Raw genomic sequence first — 19,170 nt, forward strand, 5'->3', positions numbered from 1 at the left:
ATGCAGCCCGTATGAATCGCACGGTGGATGAAGACGCGCAAGTGGAAAAAGTTATTTCTCTCAGATGTGTGCGGCCGCCGGCGCAATTAGCGCGTCTCTCGCCGTATGTGCGCCATTTTATTGAATCGGAGAGAAAGTGGACGCTACCCCCCCCTCCAGAAGTTGCACACCGGCGTCTAACCAGCTTATGCGCGAAAGGTGCCATTTTCCGTGCCGTCCGCCCTGCTGAATGGGACCCGAGTGGGATGCCCAAGCGGCCCGGCGGTGTCCGTGTCCGTGTCTGCGCTAACGGGGCCCCGGTGTGACGGAGGTGTCGTCGTCGGGAGGAAGTGACATTGATGACAGCGTCGGCGGCGAGGCGGAGTGCGGGCTGAGCCGAGCAGATGAGCGCCGTGTTGTTGATGGAGGTGGGTGACCGGGAGAGCCTTTTTGGATGATTAAAGCCTTTGGACTCGACGTCTGCTGAGCGCAAGAGACTGCGGAAAGTGCGCAGATGGAGGTCCTGAGCGCCGATTGCGCCAGATGAAGGTATTGGAAAAGTTGCGATATGATTACATGCGCTGGACGTGTCGTACTCTTGGGCTGCTGGATGAACTTTCTTCCCCGCGAAGTGCACGACCGATCCGCTATACAGGCAGTGCACATTTCATTATAACACGTCATATGTATATATTTATATGTGTGCGTGTGTGTGTATACAGATCTCTCCACATATATAGAGTGATCTATTTATACACACCGCTATAGTGTGTATTGCAATACGTACACTGACTGTTTTTGAAAACCTTAACTTCTAATAATTGTCAAGCAACATCTGATCTGTTTTGAAAGCACATTTGGAGCAGCGATCCAATCCTGCAAACCCATAGGATGCATTTGCACTGACACGTGTGCTCCCGGGCTGTTTTATGTGCTTTGTGTTTGGTTGCTGCTAAACTTATATTGAGTCCCACACTATTGTGTTTGTGGCATCGCTGCTTTTACAAAGAGTATTTTACACATTTTAAGAGATGCTCGCTTAATCCCAGCTTGATTTAGTAGATGTAGCAGCCCTGTGCATTGGTGTGTGAACTGCTGTTTTCATTCACACTTTTTTCCCCCCTTTCTATTTTTTTTTCCACAGCAGGAAATGGATAATAAGCCATAGTTGGAAATATAACATTTTCTCCTGTAAGAAAACGAGAAACTAGACAACAACAACGAAAACCTTCCGCAATCTGGATATCGTTTTAAATCCCATCCAAGCCACATTGCTATTGCATGTGAAAGACCCAAAGAAAGGAGCATGGATGCCCTTTCCCGGCCCAGCGGGGAGATCCAGAGGAGGAACCCCCAGCAGGACTTCGAGCTGGTCCAGAGAGTGGGCAGCGGCACCTATGGGGACGTCTATAAGGTATCTGACCATTGACACCAGTATAGGAAGCAAAGCACTCTTATCTTGTACTTGCATCCCTGTTGTCATAAGTACAGCATAAAGTCATATGCAAAGTACTATGTCTACCACAGAATCAATATTTATTTGTGTTAGAGGAAAAAACTGAATTTTTCTTCCTCCATTGCAGTTTACTGTGCGTCTGCATGGGGCATGATTGTGCACTTCACCCCCCGGTACTGTACATTAGTTTGAGTGCATTTGAATAAGCAATAATTCATTTTCTGTAGCGTGTGAAGTAATTAACTGATAGACATTAGCATGATTTTAGGACATGGTTAGGTCAACAATATATATCGGCATGTCCAACAACACATTTTAAATTAACATTTTTAGCAAACTTTAGTGCTGCATTCCTGACTATAGCCAAACACAAGTATCTCATATACATATTTCAGGTTTTACTGATGCTTTTATTTAACCTCACACTCGGAGAACTTACATACTTCGACTGGTAAGGAATGAACTCCCACATTCATGTTTAAAACTGAAGATTTTCCAGTTTGGATCTTGTACTTTTTTGTAAGCAATAGCTCAGCATTCACGTGCTAGACTGCATTACTTTAAGACCAAGACGGGAGGAGACATCCTTATAATAACGGATGAGCAGTATAATTTGTGTGAAAACCAAAGTATGGCACAAACCGGTGAACTGCAATTCCGAGTTCCTGTATGGATGACTGGACAGAGGGCAGGAGATCACTCGGTTGCTAGCAGTATTATGTTTCTATGGTGCTGCTCCTTGGGTCTTGCTATTTATACAGTGTGTTCCTGGACTGAGGATGGTTGTATGGAATGGTGAGTCATGCCATAGAACCAACAAAAGCATTACTATACTGGCTGACTGTGGGAAATGTATCGCATCTATTGCAATGCTGTGTGCTCCTCTGCAATGATAACGAAACCAGGTGTGACTGATCAGGTTTCAGCTTACCTACCCTGATGTACATGTGCAGAATTATATGTGGATGGTGCTATTCATACCACTGCAACACAAGTACAAGCTCAGGGGAGTGAAGACATGTAACTGCCGTGATCTCATCTAGCATGATCCTGCTGTGATTGACACGCAGAAGTGGCCAGTGAAGGACAATGTGGGGATCCAGTCTGGCCTCTCTTTCCACAAAGCATCTTGCATTCAATAAGGGCACTGAAGAAACAGTCCATAATTCCCTGGCATGGTCTTTCTTAGGACCTCACTTTGTTAAATATTGACAACTGAAGCCTGCTTTTCCACACATTTTTGGAGATCTGTTATATGAGATAGTGTCAGTTAAATGAGATGCCTGTTCTCCCAGGGTGTGGTCTTAGCTGGTGTATTGGTGGTGCAGTCTAGAGGGATTTTGGAAGTCTTAAAATAATACCAGTGCATGTTTACTGTGCTCTTGGTGTTCCTAAACAGGTTATCCTGGTTTGGAGTGCACACGTCCTCAGACTTAATGCGTGAGCCAGCCGTCTACGCCTCTCTGGGATTAAATCAATCGCCTCATTCTGATATGGACCGTGTGGCTGCTGTAACCATTCAAGTTCATAGGAAATGTTTAAGAAGTGTGTACACATTTAATATCCTGGAGCTTCATAGTATTAACAGACATACTTGTGACCTGACCATGTTTAAAACATGCTCTTTGTAAAGGGGAACATTGTCACTTGTTCATTGTCAGTGTTCATTTCAACCATTGTTAAACATATGTTGAACCCTGTTTGGACTGTTTATCCCTTCATCGATAAATTAGGATCTTCCTGGTGGCTTTTTATATTTTCTTCTAGATTGAAATTATGCCAGTTCACCTGCATATTGTGTGATTATTTGACAAAACATTTTGGAGCAAGCTGCCATGTCCTGTGTCTGGTATGCAGATCTGTTTAATGCTGAAGACATGGGATGTCTTGAAGTTTTGTCAAAGACTAAACGGCCTTTTGAATATTTTGGTTCGTATTTCATGTTTGAAGAGGTGGAAATAGTAAAAAAAAAAAATAAAAAAAAAAAAAATCCTGCTCAGTTTTTCCATTTCCCTGGTAAGGGCAAAGAGAATTAAAAGGAAACCAACCAGGATAAAGGCAATTCCAGGAAAACCGAGATATACAGGTCCTTTTTAATGCCTTATTCCATAGCTTATCGTACTTCCTAAAAATGTCCGCTCTCGTCAGTGGGTCAGCTGACTAGGCTTTATAATCTGTGAATTTTGCCTTGCGCCCACATGTACAGTGGTTTAATAGTAAACAACATGTATCCAAAAGTAGTGTATTCGGTTTATTTCTGTGGATGCTATCTTTGCTGATGACAGGAATTATTAGACGGACATCAGATTACTTCATGTCAGGTATACACAGTCCTCAAATCCACTACTGGAAATGTGCACACTTATTATACATTTACTTTTTTCACAAATCCAAGACAATCATGACGTATTAGTGAGTCGGTGAGGTCTGAGATGAGAACTGCTTCAAGCCACTCCTCATTAATGTCTTGCCATTTTCTGTGCCACATGCTTCGGCACTGACCAGAAAGTCTTTCCAGAATACTATGCAATCATTTAGGCAGTGTAATACCAACAAAACAAAAATATTTACACAAAATATCTGTGGTTTTGGAAATGGATGCAAACTGTGAATGTTTCCATTCTGAGGCAGAGAGGAGGACTTTTGCGATGGCCCATCTGTTTTCCCTGCTGGAACGTCCTGTCATTCTAGATATTCTTCTTGCGTTGAAAGACAGCTGTTTGCAATGTCTTTATTGGGTGTAGACTTCACACTTGGCATTAATTAGTGAATCCTTTTGATATGTGGCTGCAGGAGTCCTGAGCCATTCCTCTCACTAATTTGATGTTGCTTCATACAAGAGATTAAACATCATCAGTATGCACAGGTGCGATTGGTGCCCTTTTAAATAAATAAGAGAATAAATCTTCCGTAGAGCTAATCAGCTATGAAAAAATAAAGCGTATGCCAAACAGATTAAACTTCATATGTTTTTGTTTTTTTAGTGTGCATTGGACAGCTTTATGAAACAGTAGGCAGGCACTTAACTTTAGTTACATGGCAGATTAATTTGCTTTTGGGAATCTGTAGATCATAACCTGTAATCCTTTCACTTGAATGCACTAAAAACAACCTCCCAGTTGTATCCTTTTAGGAAATCTAGAATATCAAGTATATTATGGTAAAAGTGAAAACAAGTGTGTGTATATGTATTCTATTTCTATATAGTTCTATATAGTTATACCAAGATCCAGATTTTATATCCAGATCTCGCCATGTTTTTTTCCCAATGATAACCGTACACTAATACATTTCTATTTATTTTTATGTATTTGAAGATACTATGTGCTTTGTAATTCCCCCTGGTTCATTCATCTTAGATTGCCAACTATTTAACCTGCTAATAATCTAAAAGCTGAACATAACAAACATCAGTTCCTAGAATTACATTTGCAATGATTTAAATGATCAGGTGACGTTACAACATTAGTCTTTTGTCAGTGATCCATAATCATATTGCATGTGGGTGGTTTCATAAAATTATCAGATGACCAAAAAGCAGTGTAGAATTTCCAGAATTTGTTTTACATTTTTATGCATTTGAATAGATTGGAACATTATTTAGAATATAGAAGTTTGAATTGTATCCTATTTATTCAAATGCTGCTGATGCTTCTTTCCAAAAATACTTGTTGTTGACTGTTGTCAGCAAAACTAACTTGTAATCACATAGATCTTTTTCTGGTCAAGATAAAACTTCAAATTTGACTCGGTAGGACAGTAATCTAATAGAATAGACCCGAGTAGATCTGTACTTCATATATAAGCTCCCAAAAACTTTTATTATAACAAAATGCAAGAAGTTCATCATTTCAATCTACGTGAGAGCTTTCTGCCGAAATGTTTAAACACTCTTCCTAAGGCATACATTGCTCTGAGAAGTCTGTGCTCCGTTAAACAGAAGTTTATTTTCCGAGGCCTAGCTCCGAGCAGACCGCAGGCAGAATGAAATGTACGGTATTCTCCCAGCACAGAAGTTCAGGGCCGTGCTGTGCTGAAATATGAGAAGTCTGCTGTCTAAACATGTACTTGGTATTTGAACGTTCTCAGTTGAAGTGACATCGGAAATATCTAGGATTTTTTGTTGTTTTTGTGAAAAGGCCCCTTCTGTGTCTTTTTGGTGATGGGATATTTTCTACACGATTGTTCTTTTCACAACAATTATGAGGAACTCCTTCAGTCTGGATTAGATTAGATGCATCGCTCCAGCTCAGTGTCACTACTTAATCAATCATTAAAAGACTGTTTTGGTTTATAGAGTTTGAAAAAGTCCTAGAATTAAGGGAATGTAAAGGCCTATTTGGTTTTCTCAAGTGATGCACTAATTCCGTCTGTCTTTCCAAAAACGACACACATGCAAAATGTTTTTCACAAAACCCCTTATCCAGACAGACCCATTGAAGTATTCATCTTGCTCTACACAAGGATATCTGTTCCTTACTTAAATACTGCTGTCTCTATCTCATTGTCTCTTTAGATGTATGAAGTTATTTTTAAATTATTCAAGTAACCAAGACCATTAGATCTAAAATGTTAATTTCCGCCAATGGGTTTGTCTTCTGTCAACCTCACACCAGCAAGACCATCTGACCAGACAGAAATTACACGCACTCTAAAATGGTTCCCCTTTAATAAAATAAAAATAAGTTGTTATTTGTGGACATATGTTTTTGTAAAGATGAGGCAGCTATGTATTGCAGAACAGATTTTTAAATGTATATGTAATCTTTTTAGTAGCTCCCAGAGATAGGAATATAATTCCCGGTGTGTAACGGCTTGATTCGTGAGCATTCTTTGCTCCCTTAAAGTGACACTGATAAAACAGAAACTAATTGTATTGTTTTATCTCAACATGTAGTTGTTCACCCTGTTTGGTGTCAAGCACAAAATCTCCACCACCTGCTAATGAAATAGGCAGATTTACAAGACACTGCTGCTTGTGAAATCTGGAACGGCTCAAATTGCTTTGCAGTGGGAGTGTTATTTACATCCCTAATGTTGTGTAATTAATGCCTACTTCAAAGCAGCTGTGAGCTGAATTTAATTAGTTTTAAACACAGTGTTCAAAGGTGGCTTGCAATTGTGTGTTATATACCACCTTTATTAATTGATTGAGAACTTCCACATACAGAGCACAATCTAAACATTGGTGCAAAAGAAAAAAATATGAAGCCAACCTGATACTTAAAAATACTCTATGGAGAAACAAATGCTCATATTAAAAGTATTTAATTTTTCAGACAAAAGCATGTAAAAAATGTGTTTCTTAACTGAAGTGTTTCCTTTTAAACATTCTTATAATAATATTGACTTTGAATGTATTATTCATGTGCAGAATAATCATGTTATAGTTGAAAGACTTTGCTCAACAGTCTTAGTACATTTGAGTGAGAATTGTAAAGTTGTTTGCACAGATGCCTTCCTGATAATCAGTTACTTATTTACATACAGCAAGGTCAGTGCCTATGCTGGTTGACCTAATCCAAGCCCAGATCACCATCTGCAGTCTCTTGTGTGTGCTTTCTAGCTTTGCATTGACCTTACAGATTAGGAGGGTAATTGAACAATGCTACAGAGTGTATGCCTTCCAAAAATCTTCCATGCAACTTAACTGCAGCCATTCAATACGAAATAGGTTTTCTTACAAATAACAGGCAGAATATCTCACGTCTCATAGTTTGCGGTGTTTAGGGTGAACCACATGTTGTCAGTTTTGTATTGGAGAACAGATTGGAAAACCCAGACAGAACTGGATGTTTCTTTTACAGAAAACTTGTGTAATTTGCACAAAAGCAGAAGGAGTTTGTACACTTGCATCACACTGTCAGAGTAATTAGGAAAAAGGGTTTGTTTGCCAACAGAAAATACATTCGTTTTCATATTAAAGTTGGAAGAGGTTTTTTCTTTTTCCATCTTTGGGGATTTATTATAGGAATGTTCATGCTTATGTAAAATAACTGACTTGTCTGATACCTGTGACATTTCTGTTCTTGTTATTCTCCCAAACAGTCATGGATGTTTGGCATCCTTTAACATTTTGTCCCAACACTAAACAGGTGCCTTTCTTAAAAGTGTTTAGTAGGTGTTATCTGTTTGCTTTGAAATACTCCAGATAGTCTTATGGGTTTTCTGGTTCAGTCTATGCCGTCAGTGTTATCTGGGGGTACAGTGCTGTGGGAGTACTGAACAGCAGTTTGGCAAGTAAATGTTAAAACTGTTGTACCACTGATTCTATGACCCTATAGTGAAACCTTACAAGTCATATAGTGCAATACTACCAATATCAAGAGAAACCCTCAATTTTCAAATTAGTTCTTAGCTGTCTGTGCTAATACGTAAATTGAAAAGTATGTTTTCTGGTATTTAAAGCACATTATTAATACATGTTTCAGACTTGCCAAAAAGTACTCGTCCTTTGTAGCAGAGTAACATCTGTTTTTGTGGTGAATTCTCTCACACTGAGTGTTGGTATTTTTCCTCTCCCACAATACCTATTTTTATAACGATACCCCCAGTGTCTTCTGCCTTTCGTTCCAAACAAGGTCCCAGTCATTTAAATGCTCTGATTTGCAGATTGGTCAGTTGGACATAATACTTATCTGAAAGCTACACATGTTTATAGGCAGTGAATACAACATATATCTATACTTGAAGCTGTTAACTGTGATAGACATTAAAACAATATTAGATCACTAAAAAAATAACCAGTGATTGAGGGCTCTAGTCAGTATGAAAATCAGAAGACACTGCAGCCCCCCCAGGATCTGACTTTAAATTCCCTGCGCTAGATTGGAATCAATATGTTGTGCATGCTGTTGCTGAGCATGATTTTCAGTTTGTTTTTCGTTTGTTATTGCAGGCCCGCAACATCCAGACAGGAGAGCTGGCAGCCGTCAAGATTATCAAACTAGAACCAGGTGATGTGTTTTTATATATTCTTCCCTCAACTGCCCTCTTCTTTGAACTCTTGTATTTAGTGTTAAGAATGGTGTGTGACAGGTTCTCTCCTCAGAACAAGACCCATCAGGTACAGTACTGTTCTGAGTGCCACAAAAATAAATATATACCTCTTAAGTGTTATTTCTTGCATATGTTGACTGGTATTAATCCACTATCATAAATGCTTTGCTCCGTGTATGTTAATGCATAATGCAGTTGCGACACTGCTGTCGGTACGGTTTCATTTATGGTTACAAGCACAATAAAAAAGCTAATTTTGATTGTAGTAGTGTGGTTTTGAGGTCTGTGTCTCTAGGAACCTATTTTCCCTTTATCATAGTTGTTTATTTTGATCATTCCCCTTGCCTGCCTCTTCATTGTTTCACTTGCTATTCTGGATTAGGAAAGAGAGCATGTTTCACACAGTGGTTTCTAGTGTTAAATTTGGCATTAATAGAAGCGACTGAGGCAGAAAGGGTGATAGTGAGAGAAACATATCACACCTAAGGCCTTTTTTGATTCCTAAGGAAAATGCCCCTGCCAGCACAGGGCATTTTGTTGTATCTTCACTGCTAACACATGTAACACGTTGGACCCCATCAGGAAGCTAGATGATGGCAAAATAGCTGTTTCAAAACACAAACAAGTTTATTTAAGCAACAACTTGGACAGCAAGCAAACAATGCTAGACAAAACAGTTCAGCAGTCGTTACTAGACTTTTCTAGAGAGGAATTCCTATGCTATGCCCATTTCAGTTCCTGTTATATACAGTTGACTCCCCCAGGCTGTAAATTAAAGTCAAATTCATTCAGATTCATAATATCCCCTGTAGATTTTTCTGAGATGTGACATGCCAGTCATATAGACACCATAGTAACTGTGAATTTAAATGTCGGTACGGCTGGTTAACCCCGAGCCAGTTATAAAGGAGGCATATATAATAAAGCCTCAAAACACAAACCATGAAAAGAAAATCAAGAAACCAGTGATTTTGATAGCTTTAATGTCATTTTTTTTTAAATCAGGTTCACCTTCAGTTTGTTTTTGGTGTTCACATTGATAAGATCTTATATGGACAGATTAAATTAGAGATGTATGCTTCATGAGAAGGCAGAAGAGGTGGCTGCTTTGTCATATGGGTGTATAACAGAAGACTTCATAAGTTAATTGGTGGGATTACATTCTCATGCACAAGAGAGTTATATTAATGAAAAAACAACTTACAATATTACATTGTGGTTACTGTGCTTACAGTATGTGAAAGCTTTGTAAAGAGTTAAAGGAAAGTGGTTACGCTAGTTATAGATGCTGTTACAAACACTGAACAAAAGCAATTGTTTTCTTTTGTTGATTAAAAAAAAAACAATGTTGAAAAACCCTCTGAAGTTGAATAAAATCGTCACAATGGCTAGAGGGATCTAACTGGAAGATCCCTTTGGCTGGGGATTAGCTTTTCTCTGCACTCTAGGTAAATATTAGCACTGTTCATAGTCAATATAAACTGGTTTTGCAAGATTATGCTGTGAAACTGGCACGCAGGGCAAGGAAAAGCATAGTGGGGATATTCTCCGTCTATGGAGTGTGTGCTCTGCGATTGTCCTTGGGCCAGTGTTTCCCTGCTCTCCAGCCGACTTCACGGGTTATAATAGCCTTGCTGGATGAATACACTTGAGTAGGTGTCCCTGTGTATTTTGTGTTTTGTTGAAAACCAAACAAGATCTCAGTTACAGTAATACAACCACATTCTTACTATTGGTTAGTTATCTCTCTGCTTTGGAAATATGAGATCTGACCTCTTGCTAATAGTGTTCCTCTCGCTTTCAGTCATTCTGTCAGGCTGCTATCACTCGGATGCACGAGACATGGCCTGAAACTTAATTTTAAAAACTCAAATCTTGCGCACCTAATGTTTTGTGGACAGCACCTCTTTTTATGTTATTTATTATCATATAACTTGGTGCATCAGTTCCTAAAAGTGACTGGATTGTAGCTTGAATAATACCTAATTGTCTATAACCTAGCCAGCCTGTTAAGGTACACAAAATGAAAAGTGGATCATTGGAGGTTTCTGACTGAAACCAATGTATCCTGTGTGAACACAGTAATTGTTCCCTTGAGAAAATGTGTACAATGCAATGCATATTAATTTCAGAGAGGAAGTGGTCTGGTTTTGAGTTTTTTTTTCTCATGATGAAATATATAGTGCTCTGAACAGAGAGGATTTTTCTACAGCATCCTTGTCACTCCCTGCAAATTCCCGTATAACTGTGCATATTAGCTTGTCACCTGTGCTGAACGAGATTTTAATTATTTATAATTATTTTAATTATTATTATTACTTCCCAATTAAGAATGTAGATATGATTGATGTATTGAGATTGGCTTTGAGGGGTCAGTAATGGCCTGTATGACATTTTAAATTAGGGACAAAACATATTACAGTTTCTTATTTAATCAAGACTATAGATATTTTTACAACTTTTCTGACTGTTTTATCTCTGATGTTCTGTTTTTACTCAAACCGGTTCACAGTGCCATAGACTTTCATGGATTGCCACTGCAGGTAATGTAAACGAGAGCGTGATTATATTACTTAAACACAATAATGACTGCCAGTTTTACAATGACTAGGTGTGTCTTCCGTGGTAAAGTATGTTTGAGATTTCATATTCCCCGTGCTTGATTGCAACCACATCTGTTTGGATTAAGATCAATTTAAAGTAAATGGGAAAGTGAATGCGACAGGAAGCCTCAGATTTGAGCTTTGTGCTAGGTCTGATTTCTTCAGTCGCTTCACAGACGGGTGCACTGAGAAGGGTGTTGTTTACAGGTTTCACACAGAGGCTTTTGGTCTCCTCACTGGGGCCTTCTAGGCCAGCCAGCCTGGGAGTGGAGCCTGGCCTGGGGACATGGCAGGCCTTTGATTGTTCACAGCCGGGCGACGGAAGACTAAGCCGATTTGCTAGTGTTAAATCAAACTCCTCCAGGTGACTCTGCTGATCTGTTTTTAGCTGTTTCTTAAACTCCAGTCCTTTCCTCAAATAGGCTGTAGTCAGGTCAAATGCTGTCCCATACAAATGATTATACTGTATTACAAGAACATTTTGAATTCATTAGAATAGGATCCTTGCAATGACATGTTTGACATATTTTGAAATGTAAACTTGGAAATGCTATCAGCAAAGTTATGGACACAATCATGAATTTGTCTTATCCACTTTAGTTTTTGATTTGTCCAAATTTGAAGTGTTGAAAGCATTGGAAAAAAACTGAGCATTTGTGACTTGTGTAGAACATGCTCTTAACCACTTCTGTAAAATGTTATACTTAAATGGTTGACCACTAACTGCTGCATTTTCCTGGTACCTTAGGAAATGCATGATGTTGTAAACCGTTATCTTTTATGCCATGTCTGGCTTGGTCACTGAAAGCCGAGTGAAAGCATTGTTTCTGTGTGTATGGCATAATTGATTGCTGCCTTCCTCATTAGAGCTCTAATTGTCTCTGGCTGGTGTACTTTCACATGAACACTTTGCTTTCAGTCCAGCATGGGTCACGTGGCTACTGTAATCCTGGAGATCCTTTTCATTCTGAATATCCTTGTTAATGGAACTAATTGTGTGGAAAATGAGATGAAATGACACAATCCATTCATTGAATGTCACCGGGTAGCCACCAATGCTACTGCACAAACACAGAAGCGAGACATGGCAGTGAAGTGATCTGTCAAAGAGAGGTGCTTCCTCACGTTAGTGTCACCGGGGCTCTCCATTAAACCACACAAGCTTATCAGCAGTTTGATTTCTGCGTAGCGTCTCTCCTTAATCCTGCCTGCTGCCCTTCTAAAAATAGCTTCATTTGTTACTTCATGTGCTACTCTTGGTGCTATCCGCAAATGTAAAAGAAGGTGATGCAGCAATTGTAGGAGCTGTTTATATTCAAGTAGCAGGATTATAGTATCCCTGTGCTGGCATGCCATGAATTATTTGGTTTGGTTTTCATGGCAGATGTCAGTAAGATCATTACCTAGAAAGATCCTAATCCAGAAAGATCCTGAGATGGATTAAGCAGGAGCAGTTTTATAGAGATTAATAAACCAGCAATCAACAAACCTCAAAAGCCAATGAAGCTGGTAGGCCATTGCTGTGTGTGGATGATGTAGCTCTTTGTGACTTACCATTGGCAAATATATAAGCTTGTTAAATATTTTTTCCCTGATACTCTGGGACATCACCTATAAAAGTGAGGCACAAAAACCATTTGAATTTGAACAGTATTGAGCAGTAACTTCAGTCTCATCTTAAATGTGTTGCATAGGGTTGCGCTCAGGAATTACCATTTGTATTTGAATTTGAATCAAATCTAATGCGCTGTTATATGCTTATACTAGCATGTGGCCAAACCGTGTGGCTCTAACTTAGTGGGTGGCTGGTCCTAATGTTGGGGGTTTGTGAAGCAGCTGGCCACTTTATTTTCATATACTGCTTGGGCTTTCCCCCAGAAATTTGCATAGGCATGGCGGTTTGTTGCGGATTGGGGGGTGTACTAGTGGACTGTCGCCCGTGTGGGGAGATTGGGCTAGCAGATAGCTGTAGTGAACAAGAGAGGGTGCTTGTTTGTTGTCTTTTTTTACTTTTTTCGATGTTTGGCCAGGTGGCAGCGATTTTTGTCCAGGTGAGCCACCTCAATATAGCGGTGACTTGTTTGACTAAGAGTTCTATGTATGCAGCAGCTAGATATGTCTATGAGACTTGACATTTACACTAATTTATGAGAAACAAAACTTTTAGGCTGAAAATATAATACTGGAACACATTGAATTTTAAGTGATTGGGTTTAATGTTGCCATTGTTTTAAGTTTTGCTAAAGACATTGCTCACTGAGATTATTATTAACAAAATAGATGGTTGCACATCTAAATCCTAACCTTTTTCACATGAACGTCCAAGGTATTAAGGGCTGGTAGCTGAAACTACAGCTCTTAGTTTTCATTGGGATACAATCAGTTGCATGTGTGTGATCCCCTCCGTCCCCCCAGCTCAGAAGACAGGGTGGAGTGTGGACAGATAGGAAGTGCTGAAGCTGAGGGTCATGGCTATTCAGCAGTCTGCACATTGGAGGCAATATGATGCATTGTAATGCAGCACTTGACAGTACAGGAAGCCAGCAGACCCCTGATTTAACTCTCTGCCATTAACCATCTTAAAAACTGAGTCCTGAACAATCTGTGATCTTTGAAGTTTCTTTTACAGTTGCTGACTTTTACTTTAGTCAGTATTCATATACAGAATTAACTTCCATTAGCAGCCACATAAATTATATATTTCAATGAGTGTTGATCTAAGTTTAAAAGTGATACCATTTTAAGGATGATGCAACTTCTGAGAGCTGCTGTTTGATGCTTTTCAAGTGAATCTGAAAAGCATGATCATGCCTAAAAGGATTCCTGGTAAAGTTATCATCCTTTCTTCACAGTGAAAAAAACATAAATCACTCGACTGTCTCACTTGGATGTATTTCTAGGACTACCCTTTTATTTTGTTTATCCTTTCTGGAAAGAATACTGTTGTATGTTTTGTGTTTTGCTTTTTATGGTTGTTGTAACAGGCCTGTATATTGTTCCTCCTTTGGCATGAAACATCGCTTTGAGAATCACAGTAGTATTTCTCAATATCTTTTCTCTCTGCAGTTTGTATGATTAGTGAAGTGTCTCCAGTTTAAGTTTTAGAGAAAAGGACCTTATTGCAGAACAGGAAGATCTTCTTTTCCAAACAGGATGGCCACTGTAATATGTAGAAAAAAGGTAGAGCACTGTACCTAGAAAAGAGTAAAGGTCAGATAAACAAATGGATAAAACAAATCAGTGAGGGCCTTTCAATTAACAGCAAAAAAAAAAAAAAGTAATGATGGATCTAATTTTTTAACTAATAGGTTCCAGGCTAGAATATTGCTGCTCGATTGATTTCAGATGTGCGCCTTTTAAAGTTTTTTGGGGGGCTTTTATTGCCGATTCGTTTCTATATATTATTAGGCAGGGTTAAAGTGTAGATTCAAATATTCAATTTTCTCCTTCCCCTCATTTAAGAATAAATAATCTTTTCATGAGCTAACAATAGGAATATAAGTCATGCCAGAGCCTTTCGACTGCATTAATGTGGTTCACTTGATAGAATGCTCCGAGTCTGGCGAAGCGAATGGAAAGTTACCAAGGAGCAATATGCTTTAGATCCTGAAGAACAGTGGATTTGCTCTGCTACTGCCCTGTGATGTGTGATTATCATATCACTTCAAAACAGATGTCAAAAAGGCATGTGAATCTCTTTAACAGCATGGAGTCGTGATCTCTTTTGAAATATTTGTAATAAATACCAGTGCATTGCAGTCTAAAAGGGTAAAGAGGCTAATTTAGAATTGTGTTGTTCTGGGAAGGAATAGGATTGAAGAAAACACTGCATGAATGTTCTCTCATTAAAGTGCTGCATTCAAGGTGTGGATAACTGGTAACACTAACACTTTAAATTAAGTGTGCAGTTGTGGCTAGTATTTATGTACTTGTGAAGTGCAGTTCATAGTTACCATAGGTAAAAATTTTGTTTTGTAATTATACATGTAGAGATGTAATCATTTAATGACATAAGTAGTTACATTTTATCTGCATCGTAACTAAGGATATAAGTAATTACTCTGTACTTACACACTAAATAGACCACTTTATCTAAAGCGATACCTCAATTGTTAATGCACATTTTTAAGATCATTAACATGTTCATATATGAGGATATTGACAAGGACAATCCATTGTATTATTATTTTTTCCTGCTGAAGTGGTTTTGATATCAATTTTTGTATTATTTTTTAAAGGATTTGTTACAGAATCCTTCCCATTATAATGAATAGCCAACATTTGTTGGTTTGTGATTTACATTTGTATTCCAGAAAACAGTTTTCTGCATTGTTTGAATGGATGAAAGGCCAATTGCTTTTTGTATGTTGAACTTGTTCACATGCAAACTATATACGTGATGTGTGAAGAGAAGCAGAGTGATTGCTGAAGTGGCTTATACTTCTGTTTATTGATATTTGTGCAGGAAGCTGTGGTGAAAACAGTGACATCAAGGCAGTGCAGTACTGAAACCACTAGATTACAACGGGTGTTTTCTTCCTATTCACTATTTAGAAAAGCCATAGAAGACATTTATTTAACTGCACCATTGCCAGCTAAACTTAGAGAAAAGATGGTACTGCCCTTAAAAAGATTCATACGAAATTATTGGAAATGGTTCAGAACAAATAATAAAATCGAAACTAAACCATTGCAGGAAGTTATAGGAAAATGCTCAATAATGGGAGAAGGAAAAATAACTTCTCTCACTAATCAAAAAATAAAGAAAGGGATTTCAATTAATTTTCAAACCAAAAGAGCAGCTGTGCTATTATTTCAAATTGTAGTCCCTCATTGTCTGTATAGACTTTGCTCTAGTTTGAATGTGCATGCCGTTCATGGTGTAGTGGATACAGAAAGGCATTTCAGCATGACAATACAGAACTACTTTTTCTCTGTGAATGTTGTCATTCATAACAAATAAAAACATGATCGATTCATAGAAGATAAGTGAAAGCTGTAAACTTTTATGACATGGTTTCTGTCACAAATAGCTTTCTTTCACCCTTTTCATTGGAAACAAATACTGAATTAAGCTTTAATATTATCTGATACTATAGGTTTTCTATGTTTACCATGCTTTTTATTATAAATATAGCATATATATGCCATTTTACAGCATGTCTGTGAAAATAAAATCAATCTACAAATAATGGTCTGTAATGGATGGCTTAGAGGTGAATATGTGATACTAAATTCCTTTGGCTGGAAATGCTGTAAATTCCAAGATTAAAAGGATTATTTATTGAAATGTAGAAAACATACTTTATTGTTGCATTAACTTTTAAATCTAAAAAAAAAATGTGTATCTGCGTACACAAAGCTTTGAAATAATAGAATGCAATATTATATGTTGATGAGTCATACTCAATAATCGGGACTAGGTACCTTGGTCTATGATTGTATCTGTCTTTTGCGGTGTAAAGTAACTTGAAATCTAGTTTTAGATGTTATGATGATTTCTAACAACCGTTTCTAATTCCAGGTGATGACTTTTCCATCATCCAGCAGGAAATCTTCATGGTGAAGGAATGCACACACCAAAATATTGTGGCCTACTTTGGAAGCTACCTTTGGTAAGGCACAATACACACAATTTAAGAACTGCTTAATCCAGCACCAGAAATGTCGCCTAAATGCTGTATAAACTGTACATTGTGTGTGTATTGATCTGATAATAGGTGTTGTTTGGAACTCCTTAGTGGCTCAACCAATAAAAGTCTCAGGTCTGAAAACAAGTTGGAGTTTAAAACCCAGACATTGCTAGCTGTGAGCAAGATGCATACATTCCCAGGTCCGTTTTTATTTAGTAGAGTAGCCGCTTGCACAATCCCTAAACCCTGAACCAAAACAACCTCCGCATGATGCATCTTACTGGAATTGTAACTGAAGTCTTTTTCTATTACTGACTCAGTGGAGTCACATGCAAATTGTACTGTATAATTTGACTTTTAATGCTTGAATATAGTAACATAAAATGCTGCAAGGTGGCACGTTGTCTACTCTGAGTCATCTAAACCTTGAAAGAAGACATCCTTTCACATGAACCGTTTGTAAAACACAATCCCCCATAGTTTAGATTTTATGTATGCATTTTATTATTTATTTTTATTTTTATTTTTATAACCTAGATCACTACCTGTTTCCATACACATATCTGTAATTTGATATATTTTTGCAATCAGAGTAGTATTGGAGCTGAAGGAGTTGCATTCATTCCTAACACTGACTTAAGGGAGAAGTGCAGAAATGATCAGTTTCACTTCTCTTTGGTCTGTTCAGCTTCTTCTTAAATTAAATCAAGCAAAGGTGTTTTCAACAACACCCCGAGAATTTTCCAGGGGGAGGAGTTAACTGAACTTTTCATCATGTAGCATCAGTCTACCCTATTACTAGGTTTAAATACATTACAAATACTTAATACATTAATAAAATACATAACAAAAACTTAACAAACTTGTACAGATATTTATATACTTGTAAGAAATCATCTTATGACGTCATTGACCTCCACTTGGGTCGTGCAGTGGAATAGCACCCGACCCGCACCAGGCCACCTCGGCTAGGTTCTGGCTTGGTTCAGGGTGGGGTCAGATGTGCCAGTGGAAAAGGAGTATAAATAACCATCAGCACTTGCCAGGCTTCTTCTGTGGTTTCGTTTTTTGACTGGTAGAATTAAAATTAGTTAAGGCATTGTTTAGCCTTTTTGTCTTGTAGTCTTCTGAGTTATTACATTTCTAATCAGTCATCTTAAGACCCCCAAATTAAATTGCAGCATCAGTTAGACCAGTGTGCAGTTCACTATGAACACCTCTACTATACCCAGAAAAGAGATCATGAAATGTGATTGTCCAGCATTCAGAGCTGTATGGTTTGGCAATTTCACCTCCCCACTAATCTCTGAGAGTATGTACATGCTTTTAAGATTTATTTTGGGGGCAGTAAGGACAACATGTTTTCTGAAAAGTTTTTCGTGCCATTTACGTCATGGATAAAAACACATCCCTTTTCAGCTTGACAATGCACATTTGTACCAGGAGCAAGAATCATGAATCTGCAGTTTTGAGACAAAGCCCTGACCTTAATCCCATGAGCCCACTCTGCTATGTATAAGGTCATTATTACTCAGCTACTGTAAACTGTAACACAAAACTCTCACTGTTTACAGTCAGTACAGGTACCGACACTTGGAGAAATATTATTTCTCTCACACACCCTTACACTATCCTCAAAATAGTATTTAAAAAAAAAAAAAAACTTGAAGTGGGATTGTGAAATTAATCTCTTCTGTGTTTTCTACTGAACTGTTCCTGATGATTAGGCAGAAGTTCTGGTTAAACAAGGTGACTTGTTTCTCTTAATGAGTCATCTGGAATCAGGCGTTACACTAAGTTCATGAGTTAATAAAATATATCTAGAGAGTTCCTACGCACATTCTCGGCACAAAGCAGATCGTTGGCGAAAGATTATTTGAATCGAAGTGAATAACATAATAAAGAGATTATGATCTTTCCCAGGATGATGTCTAGAATATTTCCAAGAAACTGAATATTTGAGTGTCTGCCTTTTTTGGTATAAATAAGGTAGAAGAACATCCCATCTCAGCTTCTGTAGTTCACCACTTTTTAGAGAGTCTATGGAGCTTTTATATCTGGATATTGAGTGTTTTCAGAAATTCCCTTTTCATTGAATAATATGCAATTCTTGCCTTTCACCTACTAAATGTAATGCATTCCTCTTTTTTGAACCCCAAAAGAATGTCATAGTAGTATAGTCATAGTCTACAGTAACTGCTTCCAGAATATAGTTGGCCATGATGTCATGTGCTGGAGTTCACAATGCTTAAAGTAGACTGACTGGGTTTGTTTGCCTTAATATTTAATCATTTATTTTTATTTTTTAACCTTGAAACATGTGCTTTTATTCCTGTTGAAAGTAATCTGCTACATGAACCTCCGTTATCAGAATTGTTTATTTGTGTTGTGAAGATCAATGGAGTGCACAGTACTTTAATTTATGAAACATGTGTTTTTTTTAAATATTTTAATTCTGTTTGACCTGAAATTCTATATGTTTTTCTGATCACTTTTCGTC

At 38.0% G+C, this 19,170-nt stretch overlaps 1 protein-coding gene across 6 annotated transcripts in view; it reads left to right on the forward strand.

Annotated features, from left to right (window-relative positions):
- Window positions 1-52: 52 nt before the first annotated feature.
- Window positions 53-19,170, forward strand: part of map4k5 (mitogen-activated protein kinase kinase kinase kinase 5) — a 46,246-nt gene continuing 27,128 nt past the window's right edge. Inside the window, exons 1-4 of one of the 6 annotated variants that reach the window (XM_066695058.1) lie at window positions 53-528; window positions 1,124-1,393; window positions 8,334-8,391; window positions 16,562-16,652. In XM_066695058.1, the coding sequence (XP_066551155.1) occupies window positions 1,286-1,393; window positions 8,334-8,391; window positions 16,562-16,652 (257 nt within the window). In that variant the 5' untranslated portion in view covers window positions 53-528; window positions 1,124-1,285. The remainder of the gene's footprint in view (window positions 529-1,123; window positions 1,394-8,333; window positions 8,392-16,561; window positions 16,653-19,170) is intronic. The other 5 variants (XM_066695059.1, XM_066695060.1, XM_066695061.1 and 2 more) reach the window with 5 other exon arrangements.

The sequence above is a fragment of the Amia ocellicauda genome, chromosome 21 (assembly GCF_036373705.1).
Source record: "Amia ocellicauda isolate fAmiCal2 chromosome 21, fAmiCal2.hap1, whole genome shotgun sequence".
Classification (NCBI taxonomy): Eukaryota; Metazoa; Chordata; class Actinopteri; order Amiiformes; family Amiidae; genus Amia; species Amia ocellicauda.